This window comes from Sus scrofa, chromosome 2, assembly GCF_054392235.1.
Source record: "Sus scrofa isolate SSC_HxYL_T2T_F1_AM1 chromosome 2, Sscrofa_HxYL_maternal_Yorkshire_Landrace_v2.0, whole genome shotgun sequence".
Taxonomy (NCBI): Eukaryota; Metazoa; Chordata; class Mammalia; order Artiodactyla; family Suidae; genus Sus; species Sus scrofa.
This window is the reverse complement of record NC_139384.1, coordinates 111771026-111795356: the sequence shown is the minus strand read 5'-3', so window position 1 is coordinate 111795356 and position 24331 is coordinate 111771026. Positions and strand designations below refer to the sequence as shown.

The 24331-nt window shown below is 33.8% G+C and overlaps 1 protein-coding gene across 10 annotated transcripts in view; it reads left to right on the top strand.

Moving 5' to 3' along the window:
- KIAA0825 overlaps positions 1-24331 on the top strand; it is a 399794-nt gene that overhangs the window by 40807 nt on the left and 334656 nt on the right. For 6 of the 10 annotated variants that reach the window (XR_014838284.1, XR_014838282.1, XR_014838283.1 and 3 more), the window contains 3 exons: positions 5443-5574; positions 17754-17922; positions 21045-21714. Coding sequence is in view for 6 of the 10 variants with exons in the window: in XM_085014028.1 (XP_084870154.1) it covers positions 5444-5574; positions 17754-17922; positions 21045-21714 (970 nt within the window). In the remaining 4 variants the exon portion in view is untranslated. The remainder of the gene's footprint in view (positions 1-5442; positions 5575-17753; positions 17923-21044; positions 21715-24331) is intronic. The other 4 variants (XR_014838285.1, XM_085014031.1, XM_085014030.1 and 1 more) reach the window with 3 other exon arrangements.

Genomic DNA, 24331 nt, shown 5'->3' with positions numbered 1-24331 from the left:
TAAACCTCAGAGCCTAATAAATCCATTCACCTCATTTTATAAATGAGAAACATAAGCTCCATTCCTCTTGACTGATTGAGCGACTTACCCAAAGTCACAGAGACATTAGCAGACCAGGATCAGGACTCAAATCTATTGATTCTTGGTTCAATGATGTTTAGAGTTAAATGTGTTTTGTTACAGAGCAACATTTTAAAACTCGTTCAGTTATGTGTGGAATGTATAATTATTTTTAATTAATCAGCATACCCCACTTTGGTCATGCTATTATTAGCAGTGTTTGTTTTAGGTTAGACAGTGATATTGAATGGTAAAACTTCAGGTAAGCCAGGGCTGGGGGGCACATTAATTCCACAAACTGTCCGTAGATTTGAAAAGGCACATGACCCTTCTTCCTAGGCTTTTCCACAGAACAAAAATCACATGATCCAATGTTTCTTTTACTAAGTAAATTTTAGTTTGGATCTTTTTCCCAAAGGTTGGTTTTTCTAGCTTTCCTTTTTTAATAATGTTGGTCCTAAGATGAAAAGCACTTAGGAGTTTTATTATTGAAGAAATCTAAAAAAGATAAAATAAAGACTCCAACCATTATATGTGTATCCTTTTTTTTTTTCTTTTTAGGGCCACACCCACAGCAAGTAGAAGTTCCCAGGCTCGGGGTCGAATTGGAGCTGTAGACGCTGTCCTACGCCACAGCCACAGCCACAGTAACGCCAGATCTGAGCTGCTTCTGCAGCCTTCATCACAGCTCACAGCAACACCGGATCCTTAACCCAAGGTCAGGGATCGAGCCCATATCCTCATGGATACTAGTCAGTTTCGTTACCCAGTGAGCTACAACAGTCACTTCCAAAAGGTGTATAATTTTAAAGTATGTCAAAGGACAACTAAGAGTCCAAAATTACTTTTATGTGCTTTCTTTTGATCTCATAAGGTTTTTTGTTTTTGTTTTTATTGCTTTCCTGTATTGTTTTCTGGCAGTGCTTATAGTATGTTCATATTTTATTATGGTCACTGTTATTAGGAATTTATAACTCAACTGTTAAAATTTGCCTATGGCTGAAACACTACTACAGATGTTTGGTTTAGATATAATTCTTCAAACGTAATTCATCTTTAAAAGACAATATTTAATATTACATTGGCTGTTATTTTAAATATTAGACATTTTATTTTTAATCATCTATGAAAAACAATCAGAAACATCACAAGAGAATGAACATTTAAAAACAGCATTGTAGAATGGCAATTCGAAAAACCAAGTTAATAGTACTTTAAACAGTTATAGTTATCATCTTTGATCATGCCTTAGGATAAGAACCTTTGTTCATTCTGATAAATTATTATTGTGTTCCTGATGACAGTTTAATAGAAATACAAACAGAATATCTAGCTATATTTTGATCCATGCCTTCACAGCCTCTTCCTTTTTCCCCTTAGATTTTTTTAAAAGTAATTCTGTCTTTTTGAAATACCTCTGAAGTATTTGTCAAAGTACATTGGACCCTGAATAATTTACTTCTCTGTCATTTAGGTCATATTTATCTTTTACTTAGAGAATAGCAGTGATCTTTCTACTGGCTCCCTTTCTTTTTTTTCTTTTTTTTTTTTTTTTTTTTTTTTTGTCTTTTTTAGAGCTGTACCTGCAGCATATGGAGGTTAGGGGTCGAATCTGAGCTGTAGCCACCGGCCTATGCCACATCTGCAATCTACACCACAGCTTATGGCAACACCAGATCCTTAACCCACTGAGCGAGGCCAGGGATCAAACCCACGTCCTCGTGGATACTAGTGGGATTCATTAACCTCTGAGCCACAACGGGAACTCTTGGCTCCCTTTCTTATGGTCTTACTCTTATTGCTCTTTGTTGAGAGGAGAAACTGCTCAACCACTCACTCTCTGTGTTCTTTCGTGACACCCTGCACAGTGTCAGACATACTGTGGGCCCACAGAGTACTTGTAAGGAAATGGGAGGCTTGGTGTCTGCTCATACATATTCTGTGGGTCCTTTCTCATCACAGGGATCATTGCCCTCCTAATGACAAAACAAAAACAAAAACACAAAAAACTTCTAAATCCAAACTTTAGCATTGCCTATGTGTCTACTCTCCCTCTTTTATCTCTCACGTTGGTCCTGAGCATCCCTATTCATTCAGGTTAATTTTCTCATCTTACTAGTTATAGTTGCCCCTCAAATTTTCTTTTATCCTATCATACAGCATCTCAAACTTACTGCCTCTTTACCTGTAAAGGTGACTCTTGTTTTTGTCCATCATCAGATGACCTTGGAAACTTACTATAAATATGGAAGCATCACAGATCTATGCTGGTCATATGAAAACTTTGAACCATCATCATTCTGGTACCCACCCCATCATTGTTATCAAATGACATTCCTTTATAATGGCAGTCTTTGTTTGTATCGACTAACTTCTCTACTGAAGTTAAATAGAGAAAATCATACAACCATGTAGATGGGGAATCCTTTAAAATCATGGTCACCAACCTTTTCTGAATGTTCAATATGTTTCAGTCCATTGTTGTTTTATCCCAGAGCTGATTGCAATGGACACAATATACATATTTAATATTGAAATAACACAAAACAATAGATTTTCTTTTAACAGTGTTTGTAATTTCAAATAACACAAAATAATATAAAAAGTTTGGTGAAGTGGTCACAGTTAGTCAAGAGATATTTTAAAATTGTGTAAGGTTTGTATCAGATTTTAAAAGAAGTGATAAACAGATTGGCCAGAGAGAAGTATTAAGGTTGGAAGATGTTTTATATGAGGACATAGAAAATGTAAAGTAAAAGATCTTACATCTCCTGAGAACCAGAAAAATTTCTTTTTTTTTTTAAGCTATATAAAATGATAAATACTTACTGCAAAAACAGGAAAATGCTAAGTATAAAGAAGAAAATAAGGAGTTCCCATTGTGGCTCAGTGGTTAACATATCCGACTAGGAACCATGAGGTTGTGGGTTCGATCCCTGGCCTTGCTCAGTGGCTTAAGGATCTGGTGTTGCTGTGAGCTGTGGTGTAGGTTGCAGACGCGGTTCGGATCTGGTGTTTCTGTGGCTCTGGCATAGGCCGCTGGCTAGAGCTCCAATTAGACCCCTACCCTGGGAATCTCCATATGCCGCAGGAGCGGCCCTAGAAAAAGCAAAAAGACCAAAAGAAAAAAAAAAAAAAAAGAAGAAGAAGAAGAAAATAAAATCAACCATAGTCTATCAGTCTGTTCAGGGATAACCATTTTGACATTTTGGTTCGTATCATTGCTATATTCTTCAATGTTTGGATGGTTGGTATGCAGTTAACTGATTTGTTTCTCAAGAGACCAGCATCCTCAAGTTTTAAAACCAAATAGATCTGGGTTCAAGCCCCACCCCTAACACTGGGTATCTTTGTTACCTGGACATGTTAGTTAAGCTCTTAGAACCCAAGTTCTTTTCCCTATAAATGAGAATAATAACTGTTTTGTAGAGTTATTATGAAGATTAAGAAAGATGATATATATATAAAGTTCCTTATACACAGTAGATATACAACAAATCATATTACTATTTTGGTATTGTATTTAAACCAACTCCTATACATATTTTCTTGAGTTTTGAATGTGTGGGAGACTGAACTAACAAGGCTCTACAATATTGACAAAGTGGGACAACTCTGAACAGAGTATTGATATATAACTTGTTTTATTACAGAGAAGATGGCTACAAACAAAATAGTTACTACGTTTGAGTTCTCTATAAGAACCCTATGCCATTCAAATCTTTCCATTGTGAAAGTGAAATTTTATTTTCTTGAAACAATTTTTCTTTTTTTGTCTTCTTACGGCCGGCCGCACCAGTGGCACATGGGGGTTCCCAGGCTAGGGGTCTAATCAGAGCTACAACTGCCAGCCCATACCCCAGCCACATCAAGGCCAGATCCGAGCCACGTCTACACCACAGCTCACAACAGTGCCGGATCATGAACCCACTGAGCAAGGCCAGGGATCGCAACCTCATCGTTTCTAGTCGGATTCGTTTCCACTGTACCACGATGGGAACTCCCACTTGCAACAATTTTTAATGACTCATCATCTCAAAACTTAAACCACTGAAAAAGGTCTTTAGAAGTGCAAATACATAAACTGAATTTATTAGTAGTAATATTGGCCATTGGTTTTAGAAATGACTATTATTATAGTTATTAGCTGTAATTAGTTGAGCTGCTAGGAAAATGTGAAGATATTAGACTTACTGGTATACAGAAATATTGAGGTTTTGTTGTCCTGAAGAGGCAGGGACTTTGACTTTTTGCAGCTACATCCTTAGCTTCTACAGCAGTGCCTATTATGTATCAAGCACTCAATGAATACATATGGAAGAATGAATAATTGAAATTTTAGTAGTGAGAAAATGCATATCTCCCTAGAAGTATTTTTATATTTAAGTTTTTTTTTTTAATTTTTTTAATTTTTATTTTTTTGTCTTTTTGCTTTTTCTAGGGCCGTTCCCGCAGCATATGGAGATTCCCAGGCTAGGGGTCTAATCAAAGCTGTAGCCGCTTGCTTATGCCAGCCACAGAAACACGGGATCCGACCTACACCACAGCTCACAGCAATGCCAGATCCTTAAGCCACTGAGCAAGGCCAGGGATCGAACCCGCAACCTCATGGTTCTTAGTTGGATTTGTTAACCACTGCACCACCACAGGAACTCCTATATTTAAGTTTTAGTCCATTATAAATATGTAGGTTGACAGGGTCCCTAGAGGAATTCAAGGGAATTTTCCTTCTTCTCATATAAATAGGACCAGCAAATGAGACTTTAAAAATTCTGAGGTTACCATTGCTAGGTCATTATGTTGACAAGAGTGGAAGGAAGTTGTTGAATTCTTATTGCAACAACCCTTGTTCACCATCCTCTCTGAGGCTTCAAAATTTTTTCTTTTATTTTATATTTATTAGAGTATATAGTTGATTTGAAGTGTTGTGTCAATTTCTGCTGTACAGCATAGTGACCCAGTCATACATATATATACATTCTTTTTCTCATTCTATCTTCCATCACATTCTATCCCAAGAAATTGGATATAGTTCCCTGTGCTGTACAGCAGGACCTCATTGCTTATCCATTCTATAAGCATCTATCAGCTGCCATTTCTTTTGCAACTCTTGGTTACAGTGAGAAGAAGTGGATGCTTAAGTACTCTCTATTTTTTTCAGTTTTCAGACCTTGGAGAAGTGTGAAAACTAGGTCACACCTCATGAAATTTAAATGACAAAATACTCTGCTTAGGTTAATGATACCCTGGTTTTTCTACTGATATATTTTTTTGCCTATAAATGGAGTTGTTATTTTGGCATTAGTATTACAACTTGAAATGGATTTTTTTTTTTCCCTTCATTTTGGGGAAACTGACATGTTGTTTATTCTTATTCCTCAGAATGGATTGGGGAGATGAATATTCCCATAATTCTTTTGATCTACATTGTTTGTTAAATTCATTGCCTGGAGAGTTGGAGTTTAAGCAGATCTTCAGTGACATTGATGAAAAGATAGAACAAAATGCTACAAGGTAAATATTGGTAATTATTTTTAAAAACTTAGTTTCATGTTTAATTTACAGGAATTTTATCTAGTCTAGTTTTGGCGTTTCCTGCTCTTAAGTTAATTTTAGGTTTTAATTATCATTAACTTTACTGAAAAAAATTGATTAGACCCTCCCATCTAGATTTTAACATGACCTTTCCTTTCTGATTACTACTTTAAAAAGGCCTAGAAACTAGAAAATACAGGCACTGCCTTCAAATAAATAAAGTTTGTTGAAGTGCTATTATTGGGAAGGAAGAAACTTTCCTCTACCCTTCTTGGTTCTTTAGTGTGGTCTAAGAATTAAATTTACATGAGATAAATGAACAGAAGGAAATCAAAAATTTAATAATATATGTACATGGAAGAGACCCAGAAAGACTGAGTAACTGGCCCAAATGGCCACAACCCTCACCTTAAATACTATCCCTGGTAAAGACAGAAGATGTTGAGGATGAAGAGAGTCAGTAAGAGCAGTGAGAAGAAAAAGCACAGTAAACAGGTGTAAGGTTTTTAATGCAGGTTTAAGTCAGTGCCTTCTCCATTGGTCATCTTCCTCTGCCTGGTACAGTGAGGGAGACACCCTTACAAATGGAGATTTCCCTTATAAATGTGAATGTTTCTTACTAAAGAGTAAATCCCACTTGGTTTTCAAAGTGTTTACCATGTGTGTTTCTTAGAAAACAACCAGCTGAAAATAATTAATATGCCAAAGAGACATATTTTAGGGTGGCACATTCTGTTCCCCTGCACTATTCATGATTTCTTTGAGTTTGCCAATGTTGCTGGCCTGGATTTTCATTAATTTGTTTAGAGGTAAGCCTTCTCATTTGATGGACAAGCACAGAGATTAAAATTTTGAAATTAAGGTATTAAAATAAAATGGTAGTATTAAGCCATGGATTGCTTGAATTACTGAAAGCAGAACATTAAAGTTATTTTTATGTAACATTTGTCATTTTAAGTCTTTTCACTTACTTGGGAGGTTGGAGGGTCCCATCTATGCAAAGTTAGTCGCTATCACCTACTCCAAAATTAGTGTTATCAAACACTGGGGGAAGCTGAGACAGCCAAGCAGATTTCCACTAATACATATTCTCTGATAAGAAGGGAATTTGTCTTCATGGATATTTGTGGATCCTAGAGTCACTTCTCTTATCTGAATCCTTTTGGTCTTAGATTCTAATAATTCACCTCATGCAGGTTATAAATAAGCAAACCACAGTAAAAATTTCTACTATACAATTATGTATAGTGTTTCCTTTTTAAAAATTTATAGGATTACATTGAATTATCAAAGAAATTGAAACAAGCAAGATTTTCCTATAATTTTTTTTCTTCATGTTTACATTAGAATACAGTTAATTTTTCATCATAACAATGGGCATAAATAACAAATTCAAAAGATAGCATGTTGCTGGGGAATTATAATTAAAAACAAAATCTTTCACAGTCCCATAAATCCTCTCTACAAAGGCCCAAGAGAAAGAAAAAACTTTTATTTCAGCAAGCATTAAACCAGACTGTACTGTGCATCCCAAGCATTCTGCTAAGACATTACGACAGAAGGATCACAGCCCTTTATATAGTAGGTATACCCATTACAGATTTTCAAGATAAACAGGATTTGACAGCACATTTTTTCACACATAATTCATCCTAACTTTACCATGATTAAAGAACACTTGTGTTTGCTAATTGGCTTCATCCTGAGGAGCAGCAAATTTCTTGTATCTTTATCGAAGAAGCAGTTTTGCAAATTGGAATAAGGCACCCAGTGAAGTTAGGCACAGGAAATGAGAGATGGGGGGCTACCTCCCTTGGTATTGGCATTTCAAAAAGATGACTCCCAGGTCCTTGAGATAGACAGTCCTGACCAAGAAAGCTGCCAAAAGGTCTCTCTAGTATTTCAAGGAATACATTTCAAAGAGATGAAAAAGTTCATACAATTACAAGTTTCCAAAGTAAATGCTTAAAGGAAGATAAATTAACAAGTCACTTATCTATATTCTAGAGATGGTTAATATATTTCTTTTCACTAAATGATACTAAAAAAAATTTTTATTGCAGTATAGTTGATTTACAATGTGTTAGTTTCAGGTGTACAACCAAGTGATTCAGTTATACACGTATTCATAGGGAGATGATTATATTAAAACAAATTTTAAATCTTTTTTTAAGAAGTAACCTTTGTTCTTAATGGCCTTGAGGCTCCATCCAAAAAGTCACTGAACTCTTATCCTTTGTCATAGACTGCTTCATTTTTATTTGCTAAACCATCTGTAGTTAATTTCCTGCCCTACCTGGTTAATAAGAAATCATATTTAGAAGTAAAACAGTGATTAAAATATTGTATTTTACATTCATAAATTGTTATTTAGGTCAAAAATCAGATGTTAGTATTAAAAAGAAAATATGACATGGAATATAAGGATATAATTTTTAAATTAAAAATATTTTATTGCCTATATATTAAAACAAACCTGGAGCAAAACCACCTCAAGTGACCATTGATCTTCATGAGGGGTAAAATAAGGGAGAATTGTATGTGCTGTGTGCTACATTTAGAATCAAGTCTATTTTTCATCAAATTCAATTATGTTTTTATTATACTCTAGAGAATAAACATAATAGTATAGGGTGTATATATTTTTAAAAATAAAATACTGAATAATAACCATGGTTCAGAAGAGTGTAAATCATTTATGCACTCATTTATTGCCTTCTAACAGAATAGCTTTTAGAAAATTGTATGTCACGACGAATCAGTTATGCCACACTTACACTGCAGTAGTTGAATTACCCTTGGCATTTTTGTATTCTAACCGTTCTATTTATCTCTCAATGGTGTACATTGAATAAGTAATGAACATCTGTATGATATGGCTTTCCCCAATACTTTTAAAAGAAAAAAAAAACCTTAGTAATTCATTTTTAAATACAGTATTTTTCCTTACCCTTGAATTTTTAAACTTGTATTTCTAGCAGTGACCCTGAATTCTAAGTGTGAATTCCTTCTCTCTTCTTAATATCATCAGGTTTTATGAGCCACAGGGTCTTTTGCTTCCCAAAGCAGTGATTCACCAGAATGGACTGGAGTGCCCAGAGGTCACTGAACCTTCACCTGCCCTTCAAGAGAGGCTGTCATTCTCGCAGACCATTTTCACTTTACATCCTCATTTCCATTCAAGTCGGAGCTAGGTGACTCTTAGGTCTGACAGTGGAAATCAGTGATGGTGAATCATTTACCTTTAACACATAGCAACATTGTTAGCAGGAGGGTGAATAACCTGCCAAAAAGGAATGCTCTGAATGTTGTATCCACAGACTTAGTTCAGTAACTGAAACCACATGTAGCACCAAAATATTTTTTGAGCTGAATAAAACTTATTAGTTGAATATGATATTGAGGTATATAAGTTCTCTTGGGGCCATAATATGACCTGAATCATTTTTCTCCTCTTAATGTTCAGTTGGATAGATACAATTGTATCATGGAGAGTTTCTTTTATCTTTCTCTTTACTAATTATAGTCAAACTTTGTATGTACCCAGGGATGTAAGTTTTGCTGGCACTGTGCAGGATTACTGCCTTTTTTTAAAATCTAAAGATAGAACAAGAAGTGTTACCAGTACCATGGATAATATCATTTGTCTTGATCCAAGAGAGGTGAGGTTAGGGTAGGGGGAAGGGAATTAACTTTATATCATGACAGAATATTGAATACGTGGTTTCTATACATTAAACCATGCTGTTTCAAGGTGACATATTGAACCACTTTCTCATCATTTTCTGTCACCATTAGCTCCATTATTTGAATATCCATGGCATTTTAACTTCTTTCTGCAGGGTTGTGTATTACGGGCCCTCAGAACTTTCCTTAGACCTTTGCTTCAGGAGGCTGAGATAAGTAGTGGGATCAGAAGCTCTGTTACACGGTTGTTGAGAGTTTCTTTCAGGCAATGCATACATGTTAAGTGTTTGACAATTTTTAAAAATATAACTTTTATGTATGTTAGCTTTACCTACTCTTGGCCAAATGTGCACACAACAATAAAGTATTATTGTTTGGAGGCATTCCTAAGGAACGTTATTGGAATTATCTTTTCACAGAAAATAAGTAAAGAGGAGTGTCTTCCTATTTATAAACTGTTTTAATAACCAAAGTATGAGTAGCATTGTACTAAAAATAAGGGGATTGAGCCAGCAGTAGCCAGTTCACTATTCCCCACTGAGGGTCAGAGTTTATAGTCCATGGGGAGGTAAGTCCCTACTTCTGAGATACCAATCAGAGGTGCCCAGGGAAAACAGCCCAGCTGTGAGGACAAGTACAGGGGACGAAAACTAATAGGGGGCTGAGCCCTGGTAATGAGATGTGGCTGCATGGCTGGCTCATCTTTCTTGTAGATGATTGATGCCTTGAGGGCTAACCCAACCTTGATGGCTTTCCCTGGAAAAAGGCCTTGTCAAGGATGCAGCAACATCAACACCTTGTCTAAAAAAAGGGTCACTAACAACACAGCCTTTGCTAATCACAATTTTTATACGAGAATCTGGACTAAGAATATCCTTTTATGAGATGTAGGATGGAGCTGAGTTGGGGATGGAAGCTAGTTTTGTTATTTCCTTTCTGCTTTAAAGACTAACTGTGCATCCTTGTATTCCCACTGCCTAAAACAGTTTTGGCACAAAGTAGGCTAGAAGATGGTCAGTAACTATGTTTGTTAGACATCCATTATGTTTGCTCTAGCTTAAGCTAGTGTGAAGTTAGACGAGTAGAATGTGATAGAGGAAGCTATGATCAAGTGCTAGTTTTCTTTTCCATTAAGTATTTTACATTATAAAAATAATACACAGGGAAAATTTCAGACAATAGAGAAAGGCAAATATAAGGAAAAGTTGAGTACAGAGGACAAGAATGAGGAAAAGTTTTCTTACTCTACTGATCCTCCTAGTCTTGCTCTTCAGAGGTAACCTGTATTGATGAATTATTGCATAACTATCCAGAAGTGTTCTTTATGTATATATGCCTGTACCCAAAAATATATTCCCCTTTTTATGCAAATGGGAATTTGTGTATGTACTGCAGTTATACACATATATTTACTTAATGTATTTTTAAAATCTCTCAGTATAATAAGCCAATTCCCTCTTGATGAGTATGTACATTATTTGCAGTTTCTCTGCTATTACTGCACATACATGCATATGTGTGTCCTTTCTTCCTTAAAAAAGTTTATGGGTTGGTTCTTAGAGGTTGTACAATTAGCTGTTATAAACGTGTTCTCCAGCAGTGCTGCACCTGACTTCGCTTCCTGTAGGCATAATATGAAACTGTAGGTTGTATGTCCTACCTCCTCACAATGTAACCACAGGTATTATTAAAACTCTTTAAGTTTGTAGGAGTTCCCGTCATGGCTCAGGAGTTAACGAGCCCAACTAGTATCCATGAGCCTGCGGGTTCAGTCCCTGGCCTTGCTTAGTGGGTTAAGGATCTGGCGTGGCCATGACCTGTGGTGTAGGTCGCAGACACTGCCTAGATCCTGCGTTACTGTGGCTGTGGTGTAAACCAGTCCTACAGTTTAGATTTGACCCATAGTCTGGGAACTTCCATATGCTGTGGGTGTGGCCCTAAAAAGACAAAACCAAAAACCAAAAACAGAAACACCTCTTAGTTTGCAACCTGCAGTCAAATCTGTTATCTGATTTAATGATTAAATTTATCTGGGCAGTGGAGATAAAGATGTAGAGGAGATGTGTTCACACATTTCTTCTGATTTTCATTATTATATATCCTCTCTCTTCTTTATCAAGAAGAGAATCAAGGGAATCATCACAGAACAAATGCTCATAAATTTCCCACTTTTTTTCTGATTTCAGTTTGTGTGGTTTCATTGGGATAAGCTGCAATCTGACTAGTAACTGTACTAAAATTTGGAAGCTGGGCAAACCTCCATAGATAAAAAAGAAAGCACATTAACTTACTCTTGCCAGTCATGAGTTTTAAACTGTCATGTCCTAATACCTCTATAGAACGTTTCTGGAAAATGTTCTTTATATTGTTAACATAGCCCTGTGCCACTTCATGGGAGCTCCCTTTGACACTACAGTCTATGGAAAGGAATCCTAATTTAGATGTAAATTTGAGAAGGAAGAAGAGGTCTAACAGTGCCTTGGCATATGGTGCCAGGCTCACTCTAGTACTGCCAGGACTAAACTGCCTTTGGCTGGAAGGTAGGGAGTATTTCATAATTGGTTGATTCTTTTGGAAGCACTTCAGATTTTTTAGGTTGGCACAGCCCTACAACTGGGTTTGAACTTTCCTGAAGCAATCTGGACCCTTCTAAAGCCTCTCTAAACTTTTGTGTTGAGGATTGGTGGTATAAAGCAACAAATACTTGAGAATTCTAACTCTGAAGTTTCCTTCATGCTGTCTCCCTCATAGAATAACTCTGAACAGAAAGTGGGTTAACAGTAGATAGAAATCTTGGGAGGCTGTTTATATAGTCCAGATGAGAGATGATAACCTGAGCCAGGTATAGGCCTGGAAAGGGGAAGATTCATTTGAGAAAATCTTAACGCGAATGTTGTTAACAGGATTTGGCGTAAAGGTTATTTTTTTTTTCCCTGAAAATATAGTTAAAGCTTTTTGAAATAAATAAAGCATCTTTAAAATATACATATCTAATTTCCTACTACACTTTTTAGCCATTAAAGCAGTTGTTTTATGAATCCTTTTTACAACCTTAAAAAAAATGTTGTCTATAAATATCCTTCTCTTGGGAAAATAAGTTTTTATGTCATGGCTGACTTATGGTTTAATGACACAGTAGTTTTTCTGTCTCAGCTCTCTTCCCTATTAATTGTCTGGTAAGTCCGAGGAGTTTTAATCATCTCTTTAGGTAAGCTGAATTTATCTAAATACAAGAAAACTCTAATTTACCTCACAACTCTGTCTTGGTGTTTTTAAATATATGATAGAATTGAAAAAGCCCTTTCCTTTGACTGAATTTATATTGTTGGTGAGAAGTATAAAGAACTTCAAGGAAGTTCCCTTGTGGCTCAGAGAGGTAAGGGTCCCACATTGCTGCAGCTGTGGCTCAGGCTACAACTGCAGTGTGGGCTCAATCCCTGGCTTGGGAACTTCCACGTGCCACAAGTACGGCCAAAAATAAATAAATAAATAAATAAATAAATAAATAAATAATATAAAAGCTTACAAAAAAAATTTTTAGGAGCTCCTCTTGTGCCTCAGTGGAAACAAATCTGACTAGTAACCATGAGGTCACAGGTTCGATCCCTGGCCTCTCTCAGTGGGTTTAGGATCCCGCACTGCTGTGAGCTGTGGTGTACGCCGCAGATGCAGCTCAAATCCTGTGTTGCTGTGGCTGTGGCTTGGGCTGGCAGCTATAGCTCTGATTCAACCCCTAGCACACGAACTTTCATATGCCCCAGATGTGGCCCTTAAAAAAAAAAAAAAAAAATTGATGTTTACATTTCCCATATCGTGAAAAGTCTTTATTCTCTACCCTAATCTAAAAAATAAAACTTCTAACCTGCCTTGAAACCATACCTATATGTTTTCTACAACCTTTATGTGAAAGAAGTTCTGATCTTTTTTTTACTCTCTAATGCTATTTCTTTTTTTATTTATTATTATTATTTTTTTATAATAGTTATTTCCCAATACTATTTTTTTTCTACTGTATATCATGGTGACCCAGTTACACATACATATACACATTTTACCAGTGGAGCATAATTTTTTTCCTCTTTGAACTGTTTTGTGATGAAATAATAGACTATGTTTTAAATTGTTAAAGAATTTTACACTAAGCTTAAGTGCTAAGATTTTATGTCATAATTATTCTCTTTTCCTCACTTCCTCTCCTTGATCCTCAACTACACCAGTCTGATAGTAATCAGCTCTTGTGCTGTTTAGTTATAGCACATCTCTATCCTTTCGGAATTAAGATAGTGTATATATGTACATACATACGTATATAATGCATAAATGTAGTTGTAACCAAAAAGAAATAAATTCGTATTTTTTATCATCTAAATAAATAAAGTGTGATTAAGATCAACACTGAATTCTCAGGGGTCAGGTGTCAGTGAATTCTAAGCACAATGATATCATTAATTTTCTTAGAGCATCAATATCCTTGCATATGATCTTTTCTACAGGGAGAAGCCTTTTCTACACTTCCCAGTAGCACACTGAGTGACTCCCTTAGCACGTTGTACACACACTTCTTATCAAGTCTTACCTTAACGTAGTTATTCATTTACAGGCTTCTCTCATACTCGAAAGAATTCCTTTAGGAATGGGACCATGTCTTATTCATATTTAGACACTTAGCATATATCACAGTACTTACCACATATTCAGCATTCAGTTAATGTTTATCAAATGTGCTTTCATTCAATAAGTAATTTTCACACTCAAGGAACCTAGGAATGAATGTTGAATGAGAAAATTACTACTGATATCCTTTTGAAAAACATATTGCTTGTTGCATTTTAAAAATGGATTATAAATCGATTTACACACAGCCTCGCAGTAATGCATCCACTTGCATACATCATTAACTTGGGTAATTCAGAGTCTTTATAATTAAAGCACATTGGGGTTCAAATTTATTAAGAAGTGTTGAGACATATGAAAATGCATAAAGAGTAAGTACTATGATAAACATTCATGTGCCCACCATCCAGTTGAAGGAATAAAACATTATCACTATTGCTAAAACTGTGTATATCTCCCCAATCCCATGCCAGTCTCATCCCCACCCTGGATTTGGTGATGGTAATAATTCCAGCACATTTATTTTTTCTTTCTTTTAAAAATGTGTGTATGTATGATTAAAGTATGGTTGATTCACAGCACTATATTAGTTTCAGGTGTACAAACGGTGATTCAACATTTTTATAGATTATACTCCATTTTTCAGTACACTTTTTAACATTTTTGTTGTCTATGCTTACAATCCTAAATAATATGTAGAATCATATGGCATGTTTTCAAGCTTTTGTATGGTTTGTATTCATTTATACCTTTTTCCCCCTAAATATTAATTTGTTATATTCATCCATGTTGATAACTGTATTTCTACTTTTTTATTTTAATGACACTTTCACTGATTGAATATAACCATTTAATCATTCTCTTGTTAATGGACATTTAGGATATTTTCAATGGTTTTAATATTAAAAATAAAGTTAAGAATGTGCTTTTTAAAAGTCCTTGCTAAGCCAATTAATGGTATAAATTTAGGAATTTATTTAGGGAAGAGTATCTGTTTTCAGACTTTTGATATTTTTGGTCAATACATGTGCTAATTGGATTTCTATTTGCTGAATTACCTTGGTGATGTGTTCATGAATGACCATGTTTCTTTTTTTTTTTTTTTTTTTTTGTCTTTTTTGTCTTTTTAGGGCTGCACCTGCGGCGTATGGGGGTTCCCAGGCTAGGGGTCCAATTGGAGCTGTAGCTGCCAGCCTATTCCAGAGCCACAGCAACATGGGATCCGAGCCACATCTGTGACCTGCACCACAGCTCCCGGCAACGCTGGATCCTTAACCCACTGAGTGAGGCCAGGCATCGAACCCATGTCCTCATGGTTGCCAGTCAGGTTCATTAACCAATGAACCACGACAGGAACTCCTGACCTTGTTTCTAAAGAAAATTAGAAGCAACTTAGAGTTAAGTAGGAAACCAAAATAAAGACAAGTATCATGTTATTTCTAAAAATCTAGATTAAGATCTTGCATCATTTATGTCTAATGATATACAAACCACCTCCCACTCAAGATTATCATGTCTATCAGCAATATTATGACACATGTGAAAATAATAATTACCTTTTAGAGGTTGAAAATTAATTTTTAAAATTAGTTTTGACCTCAACTAAGGAAGATAAATTGTCAAATTACATGCTAAACTGATATTCATCTTAAACTTTGAAAATATTTATTTTGTACAACAAAGAGACCATAAATTTCTCAACTTCAAATGATTGTACTTTTAAAGTAAGATGTATAGATAGCAGTGAATGACAGGATGACAAGATATTTAGCCAACCGTAAGTAAAATCATATGCAGATGAGTTCTGTCATTTTAAAATTTGTGACAAAATGATTTTAAAAGCCAGCTCAACTGTCTAGATATAGTTTGTGTCAATGAGGGAGGTCCTCTGAAATGCAACTGCTCAATCCCTATATCAGTGTTTGGACAAATTACTCAAATATCTAACCCTCTGAAGGCTTTGTAAGTTGTAGTTATTGGACTCTACCCAGATTCAGATGTTAGAAATTAGCCTAAAAGCTGAGGCCTGATTGAAACAGATTTAGGTAGACTAATGGCTGAGACTTTCCAATTCATATTGTTGTAATCTATTAGGTTTTGCTGAATAAGACACAGGAGGATGCTATAATAAAAACCTTTGATAACTGGTCCCTCGAGTCAAGGTGTGTACTTAGGGCATCATGTTTCTCAGTCCATAGAAATGCTTATGTAAATTAAGAAAATATATGCCAATTTTGTGTCAGACTTAGAATGGGTATTCCTGAATAAGACTGTCTCATCAGGAAACTGAGTGGCCTGTGGCCTAAGGAGGTATTGTTTTTCTTATAAGTTCTTTCTTTTCATGAAAAGGGTCTTTGATTCTCAAAATGTATCTGTTTCAATGTAATTCAGTTTGAGTTCATTCAAGCTCAGAAGTCTTCTGAAAAGCTTTCCTTAAAGTTTTACAGTGTATGTTTAAATGCAGCCCACACCTGACGAGTTTCGAAGAAGAGAATTTCATATGACATCAATTTTAATCATCAGAGCTTAGTTTCCAAAGCCTACATGTTTCTATCACAGGGAATTGAAAATTAATAGCATGATATTTTCAAAACATTAGTAAGCTTTTTAGTAACAGATGTTTCTTAATACTATTAAGAGGCAAATGCATAACTTGTCAGTTTGAGGTAAAGGGATTCAACTTCAGAATAATTTTCCTGTTTATAAGCTTTCTTGCAGTTTAGATATGCTGCCATCAGGTGGTAGTAATATGTCATATCCTTGTGGCTTCACGGATGGCATTGTGCTTAAAGTTACCAGTTTACCCCACAAAGATTTATAATCATTAATTCACAGATTTTTAAATGAAAATTAAAATAACATAGTGCATCTTTTTAGTTTCAGAGCTAAGGATACTTTTAATGAAAGTTTTTAAACAGATAGGTATTGGAAGATGCAATTGGGCTTATTTGTTTACTTTTTTGTAAATGAAAAGTTTATATTTCATTTGTTTACATTTTGCAAATAAAAGTTTACTTATAGCCTAAAAAATTTAGAAAATATAGAAAAATAAAATTAAAAACAACAAATTTCATCACCCAAAGATAGTTGGTATTAACTTCTTGTTTTATTTCCTTCCAGTCTTTTTTTTAACATGCAATTTTTTGTATGTTTAGGGGATTTGTTTTTGTTTTTGTTTTTGGCTGTGCCTACATCATGTGGAAGTTCTTAGGTCAGGGTTCAAACCTGTGGCACAGCAGTGACCCAAGCCCTTGCAGTGATAACACCAGATTCTTAACCCACTGAACCACAAGAAAACTCTAATGGGCTTTTTTTTTTTTTTGGAGTAGTTTGATGAAAGGAAAAGCTACTTATCTGTAGTAATTGTATATACAGCACGTTGTAACTTTTAAAATTATAAATTCTTTGTAACTGCTTTGTGTTTTCTTAATATTACATTGTTGGTTTTCCATAATTTATATAGTTATTCACATATTAGTAAATAATGTATGTTTCTGATCTTCAGTCAAGAGTATTTTATCTCTGTCTTCCATCCAGTGTCTATGAAGAGTATCATTATTTCATTGCATCTATACTTGATTTTAGTTTTAACATAAAAGAATTTCTAATTCATCTTTGATTAGCTATATTTCCTCTAGTGCATTTGAAATGAAACTACCATAAAAATTGAATTTTCAGCTTTCAATTATAAATGGCACAGCTTTTTGTTTCTAATTTCATATCATATGAATTTTTTATAATTTTGTAAGTTGTATACAACCAGGTACTGCATATAAACATTTCAAGACCTGTGATAGTATGAAACAAAGCCAGTACATATTTCCTACCAAAATAATTTTTTCTTTTTTTCTTTATAGCATAGAACATTGCATTAAAGAAATACAGTCTGAAGTTAACAAACAATGTCCAGATGTGCAGCTACAAACAACAACTGACTGTTTTGAATGGCTAAATAATTATAATTGTGATTCACTCAAGTCACCTTCCATTCCCCATGGAGATTTGATAAAGTTTCTCAAAACACTGGTAAAAAAAAAATTTGTTTTACATTGGAATGGGGTGGGTGAAAATGGAATACAATTCTTTTAATTTCTCTGTGTAAGTATTTATTTCATTGACCTTATTAGCCTGACATATCTAGGGGTTGGGGTACTATTTTGTTTTGTTTTTGTATCTTCAGTGGAATCCAGTAAGCTATTTGTTTTTATTTTTTACTGTGATTTTTTATAATGAAATGAAGTTTTATATTAAAGAGGTTAAACATTATAATTCTTGGGTGATTTGTGGTGTGATATATACCGTGTCAACATTACGAAATGTATTGAAATGTACCACAGTTGTCTATCAGAAAAGTTGATATTTATTATATTTTGTGTCCCTTCATAACTACTCATTTTCTCTGTGCTTATTATTAAACATAATAAAATTGTCATTGATTGTATCTATTAAGTAGCCTTGTCCATCATTCCCTTCTCAACCTGTGGGCATATCCAGTTCTATTCAATCAAGGCAGCAATTTATACAAGACCACAGCTAATTGATGAATATTACATTGGTTATTCTTGGCTACCGACCACCCTCTATGTTAGAGAGGTTTTTGTAGCCCTAATAAGAATAGTTATATTATTACACCTGTGCCTGCAAGGGTAGCTAGCTAGCTTGCAAAAATGGTTTCTCAGAGAAACAGCACAATTGTTAGAAAGCAGGATTTCTATAGCTATGGTTTTAATTTAATTTAGGGAAAAAAGGCTCTGTTTTTGTCTAAACATCAAACATTGAGTAAGGCAGATGTGGAAAATATCTTGAGGTTGTAGATGGCTTAGGATGACAGAATCAGATGAAAATAATTTTTGGCTGTTGTTATTATTGCAGATGTCTCTTTAATGTTTACAAAGTAATAAAAGGAAGAGAAAGAAAGACTATGTGCCCTGAAGCCTCATTCTTTTAAGAAAATCCTCTCACCCATTATCTCTTGAAGGTGGAGCCTTGAAGAATAAATATGGTTATAGTTATTCCTTTAATTTCTATTAAGAGCCATGTGTATTGAATTTCATTAATATTGATGTAATAATGCTTTCTCATTTAATTAAAAGCAAGAGCTTTTAATTATCTTTTAATCTGTCACACATAAGTCATTCTCTATTCACTGCAGGGCAAAGGCCGCCTTAGTTTTGCTCAAATTCATTAGACTGATAGGCCTATTCCAGACCTAGCTTTTTTTACATAATTGATCATGTTATTTTCAGAAAAGAACTACATTATTAAAACGGATCCAGATTAAAATGACCTTATCAGGTTTTTAGATGCTGAAAGTGTCAGTCTTTATAGCATTTTTCATACATCTATTTCTTTCCATAGAAATGTTTTTTTTTTTTTTATTAATTATCTAACTCTTTAAGAAACAGAAATCCTCATTGTGGCAGTTATATGAAGTCATTTTCTGAATTGAAGCAATCATACCAAGCACATATTTTAAACCTCTGCAATCTATTATTCTTTAAATGTTTCCTTGATCAAGTATTTACAGTTATTGAATGACTTAAAGAAACCCAAGGTTGAAGCACTAATATGACCAGTTTCCTCTGTAGTTTACTGTAATGCTGGTGTTCTGGACTCTATCTAAGGACATTTCTTTTCCAGAAGTATCAAAGGAACTAAATAGAGGGAAGAGAGAGAGAGGAGCTTCAGAAAGTTCAATGCACTTTTTGGTTCTCTAGTGTGTAGTATAAAAAACATGGACATGAATGAAGCCAAGCATCCATTCTGGTTCTGTGCTTTACTGTGTGTGACATTTAGAAAGTAACTTAAACATACTGCACTTTAATGTCCTTATCTATAAATAGGGGCTTAAAGTATCTATGTCACAGAGTTTTCATTATGAATAAGAAACTGTAGAAGAGTGCTTTTATGTCATAAACAATTACATAGATATTAGGTATTACTATTTATTACAGATAGAACATTAAATTAGCTATCATAGTGCTTAGAGGGACTGAGAGAGTGCCCTGGAATTTGTCTAGGAGTTGCGCATAATTATCAGTTACACATAATACCTGCTAGTTGTTTCCTTGGAGAGAACTGAAATATTCTCAGATTAATTCCCAAAGTAAAATTGTTTTTAATGTAACTCTCAAAAAGGAATTTAAATGAAAGTTAAAGTCTTTGTCAATACAAAATTTCAAAGCTGGCCTGATTTTATGCCACTTGAAACTTGCTTCCATTTTTAAAAATAATCAGCTTGTTTTTTTAAAATAATCAACTACTGGAGAATATAATTTAATTCCATTAATCCCTGAAATAGACAAAATTCGAAAAGTCAGCATGTAAGGAGAATTTGTGCATTTGATTCAAAGTCCAAAAAGAAAGTAATTTTTTTGTCCCTTTTCTTGTCATAATTACACCTACCATTACTTTCTGTCAGTTAACACAGAAAGTATAAAGAAGTAATTCTGTATCATCTTTTGAGGAACAATTCTTAGAGTATTTTTTTCACATTTTGAGTTCGTTATTTCTTTGGAGAGAACTGAAATATTCTCAGATTAATTTCCAAAGTAAAATCTTTCTTAATGTGATTCTCAAAAAGAAATTTAAATGAAAGCTAAAGTCTCTAAATGTATTAAATTTTATTTCTCAGGATGGCAGCTATTAGTAACCCCTAGGCATGTGCTACATTTAAAGGTCTCTGTTCTCTATGTTCATTTGGAGTTTTATAATAAGTATACTCATTCAGTCATGAAAATTATCTGCCAGGAATTACTTAGGGGAATGATCTTGGAATTTATTTTTGTTTTAGGATTACATTTCAGTTGATATTTTACTATAGATTTTTATTTAGAATTTTTAAACTACAGCTTCCTTACAACTGTGATTATATCAGGCATGGAGGGCTTAAAACTCTATGTCTAGAAATCCAATTGAAAAATTAGCTCTTCACCTGGGCTTTTACAAAGTTTAACAGACCATTAAGCTAATATTCTAAAATGTCTGAATTGATTCAATTACAAATGCAAAAAAATATTTTTGAAGACCATCAGAGTATTGATTATAAATTGAAATGAATTATGAAATTCTGTATGATTGTATAAATCATTTTTTTTGCTACTCTTATAGTTAATCACATTTCTAACATTATAATTTATTTTTGTTAGCAAGATTTGTTGAAGAACGAACAAAATCAAGAAGAAATGGTATTGGATCTACTTTGGGACATCTCCTGCCAGAGCAGTGTTTCACTCCCATCAACTCTAAGTGGAACATCTTTCCATTTCCTCTCTAGGACTTCTCTTCATTCTGTTGAAGATCATTCCTCTATGGATATAAAGTCTATATGGGATGATATAAGACTACATCTCCGACGTTTCTTAGTGAGCAGATTACAAAGCCACAATGAAATAAACAATTCACAGCAAAAAATTTTGTTGAAAAATCAGTGCATACAGCAACTCTTGTTTCTTTATCCAGAATCAGAAGTTACAATCAAGTACCAAAACATACAGAGTAAACTGTTGGCAAAACTCCTGCAGAACTGTTTTTCTTCTTACAGCAGAGAATCAAATTTAGACATAATGGCTGATGGATACCAAGGTACAATGCTTAAGTTATACTCAATGATAAAAGAGGATTTTAACACACTACATGAAATTTTAGCTCCGTCCTCAACAGTGAAATTCATTAAAGAAACTTACCTGGATACTTTAACAGAAGAAATGGCAAAATTTCTTGAAAATTTTTGTGAGCCGCAGTTCAAAGAAAGTGCTGTCCGTGTGATTAAAACAAGCAAGAGCTCCAGCAGGCATAGAGGAGCAGTGCATGCTTTGGGTTAGTGATTTTTTAACTTCCTGTTTGGTTTAACTTAAGCCTTTGATATCTTTAATTTTTAAAACTTTTCTATTCGGTTAAACTTAATTGCAAACTTGAAAATAAATCAGAAAATAAATGTTAAGAAATTTTCCACTACACATTTCTCTTATGCATTTCTTTTTCTGTAAGTATAGTAATAGAAGTGTTTTCTTTCCTGTCATTTAAATTGTTAAGCATATTGGGAATATAGGTCAGAAATGCTACCAATAAGAGTTTAAATTTTTTTAATCGCATAAGTTATTGGGTGAAACATTACATATATATATATATATATACACATACATATATATATAAAACAGAAAAGTTTAATTTTTAGCTCATTGTATCTTCCAAAGCTGAAGCATTAGTAGATAAAAAGAATTGTTGAAAATTTGTTGAAATTTCTTTAACTAAAGTTGGAAGTTCAAAATTATATATTTCAGTCAGCCAATTCAAATAAAGAGCTATTATGAAATACTAATTATAAAATATTATAATTGGATATGGAATTAGAGCATTAACTGTAGCTGATCTTTAAAAATTCCTCTAATCATATTTCTATAATATGTATACAGATAAAAAATGATTTGAGGATTCCCGATTTATTCAAAAGGTAAAGGAAAAAGGAAAGAATCTGTTGTGATTAAATAAATTTTTCTTGGTAAAAAATATGATTATTTTGAAAATGATGCTTACTCATGCTTTTATGTAGAACTCTAGGTGTATTTCTAAACAGGTTCATAAACTATTTAAGTGTTTCAAAATTATCAAATTATAGTAAATTGCTCTTTCAATTTATGATCACTGCATAAAAATTTCCACAGCTCACGATATTTTTACCTATCTTTCTTAATAAAATACCAGAATAACAATTGCTCTGATATATGAATTTTCACATAATTCAATGTTTTCTCTTAATTTTTTTTTATTTTCTTCAGGAAGTTATATCACATCATAGAATTATCAACTAATTTAGATTATAGCAGAATACAAAATCAATTAATTTAGGAACATTACAATTTTGCTCAAAGTTTAAAGATTTTCATTTTAATCATTACATAAATTTTAAATGCCTTTTCATAAGTTTACTTATTTTCTAAAATTTTTATATTCCCTCAGAAAATTTTACTTAAAAGTGCTTTCAATATGAAAGCTTTATATGTGCCAAATATAGTTTAGTTTATAACAGAAGAAAACATCCATATGTTAAAAATATGTATAAGTTGCTATGGTGTCTTTAGGGCTGATATTGAGGTGTTTTCCCGTTTGTGAGAAAGAACTATGTGTGTTGGCTAAAATTTGAAGCACTAGCCACAAGTCCAAGTGCACTGATCGTTCTCCAGTTCCTTTATTTGAATTTTGGTATAAACCACTTGTTAAATGAATGCTTTCAATATGCCAGGTAATATGCTAAGTTCATCCCTTTCTTTATTATCCCAATTTAATAAACAAAGAAAGAAGCTTAGAAAGATTAACTTGCCCTGGGTCAGAGTCAGGATTCCTAAGTTGGTCTTCATGTCTTCAAGACTCATGTTCTTAACCACCATGCTACTGGATCTTGCCTCAAAGTGTAGAATTAAATGCTTTGTAACTTTTTAAAGAAATTTCAAACAGCACTGTTCAAGTGGGCTCAGTGAAAATCAGTTCAGTTTGGCTTTATTGAGTACCTACCATAGGAAAGGCATTTAGCAGCTACTGTATTTAATGTTTCTAAGGTAGACAAGGTAAAAGGAAGAAAACTAAATGAGTACATGCAGCTAATGCTGTATGAGAACTCCTAAACTAACTCTTAACAGATCAACCACATTTTCCACTAATATTTAACCCAATGATGAAATTTTATCTATTAAGGAAATATAGTTTGAAAATTGTAAAGTAATAATAATAATATTTTATAAATACTTAATAAAATTTATAATATTTATATTCCTTGTTGAATAAAATCTAGATAGGCTCAAATGGTTTGAATATTATCTTTACCCTAAAACTGTAGACATTCCTTAAGTAATAATAGCTAACATTTGTTGAGTCAGACATTGATGTGCGTTATTTCATTAAAACCTTCTAACCACCCAACAGGATAGGTACTGTTATTCATCTTTATTATATAGTGAGGAAACTAAGGCATAGATATGATAAGTAATTTGATTGAAGTTACAGAGTGAAGCCAGGATTGAAATTCAGGTCTTTCTGACTGTGGTGCCCTGACTCTGACTGTGCTATACTTCCTAAAAGAACAGGGTGGAAATAGCTCATTCCATTAAGATCATTGTTCTGAATCCTCTGTATGCTAAATATACTTTAGTGTTGTCATTATTTTACTTTCCTATAAACTATCCCACACTCTTCTCTTTCAAAGTCTGTAATGCCAATTTAAAAGGGTTTTGTTTTGTTTTTTTTTTCTTTTTGCTTGTAGTACTTATTTTGTGATTTACTGAGTTATCTTAAGCTGACCTTGTATATATACTCATCCTTTTTTCGGCTTTATTGAGATATAACTGAAATGTAATGTTGTGTAACTTTAAAATGTACAACATGTTGATTTGATACATAATATTTCATAATATTTCAAAATGATTACCACCATAGCTTTAGT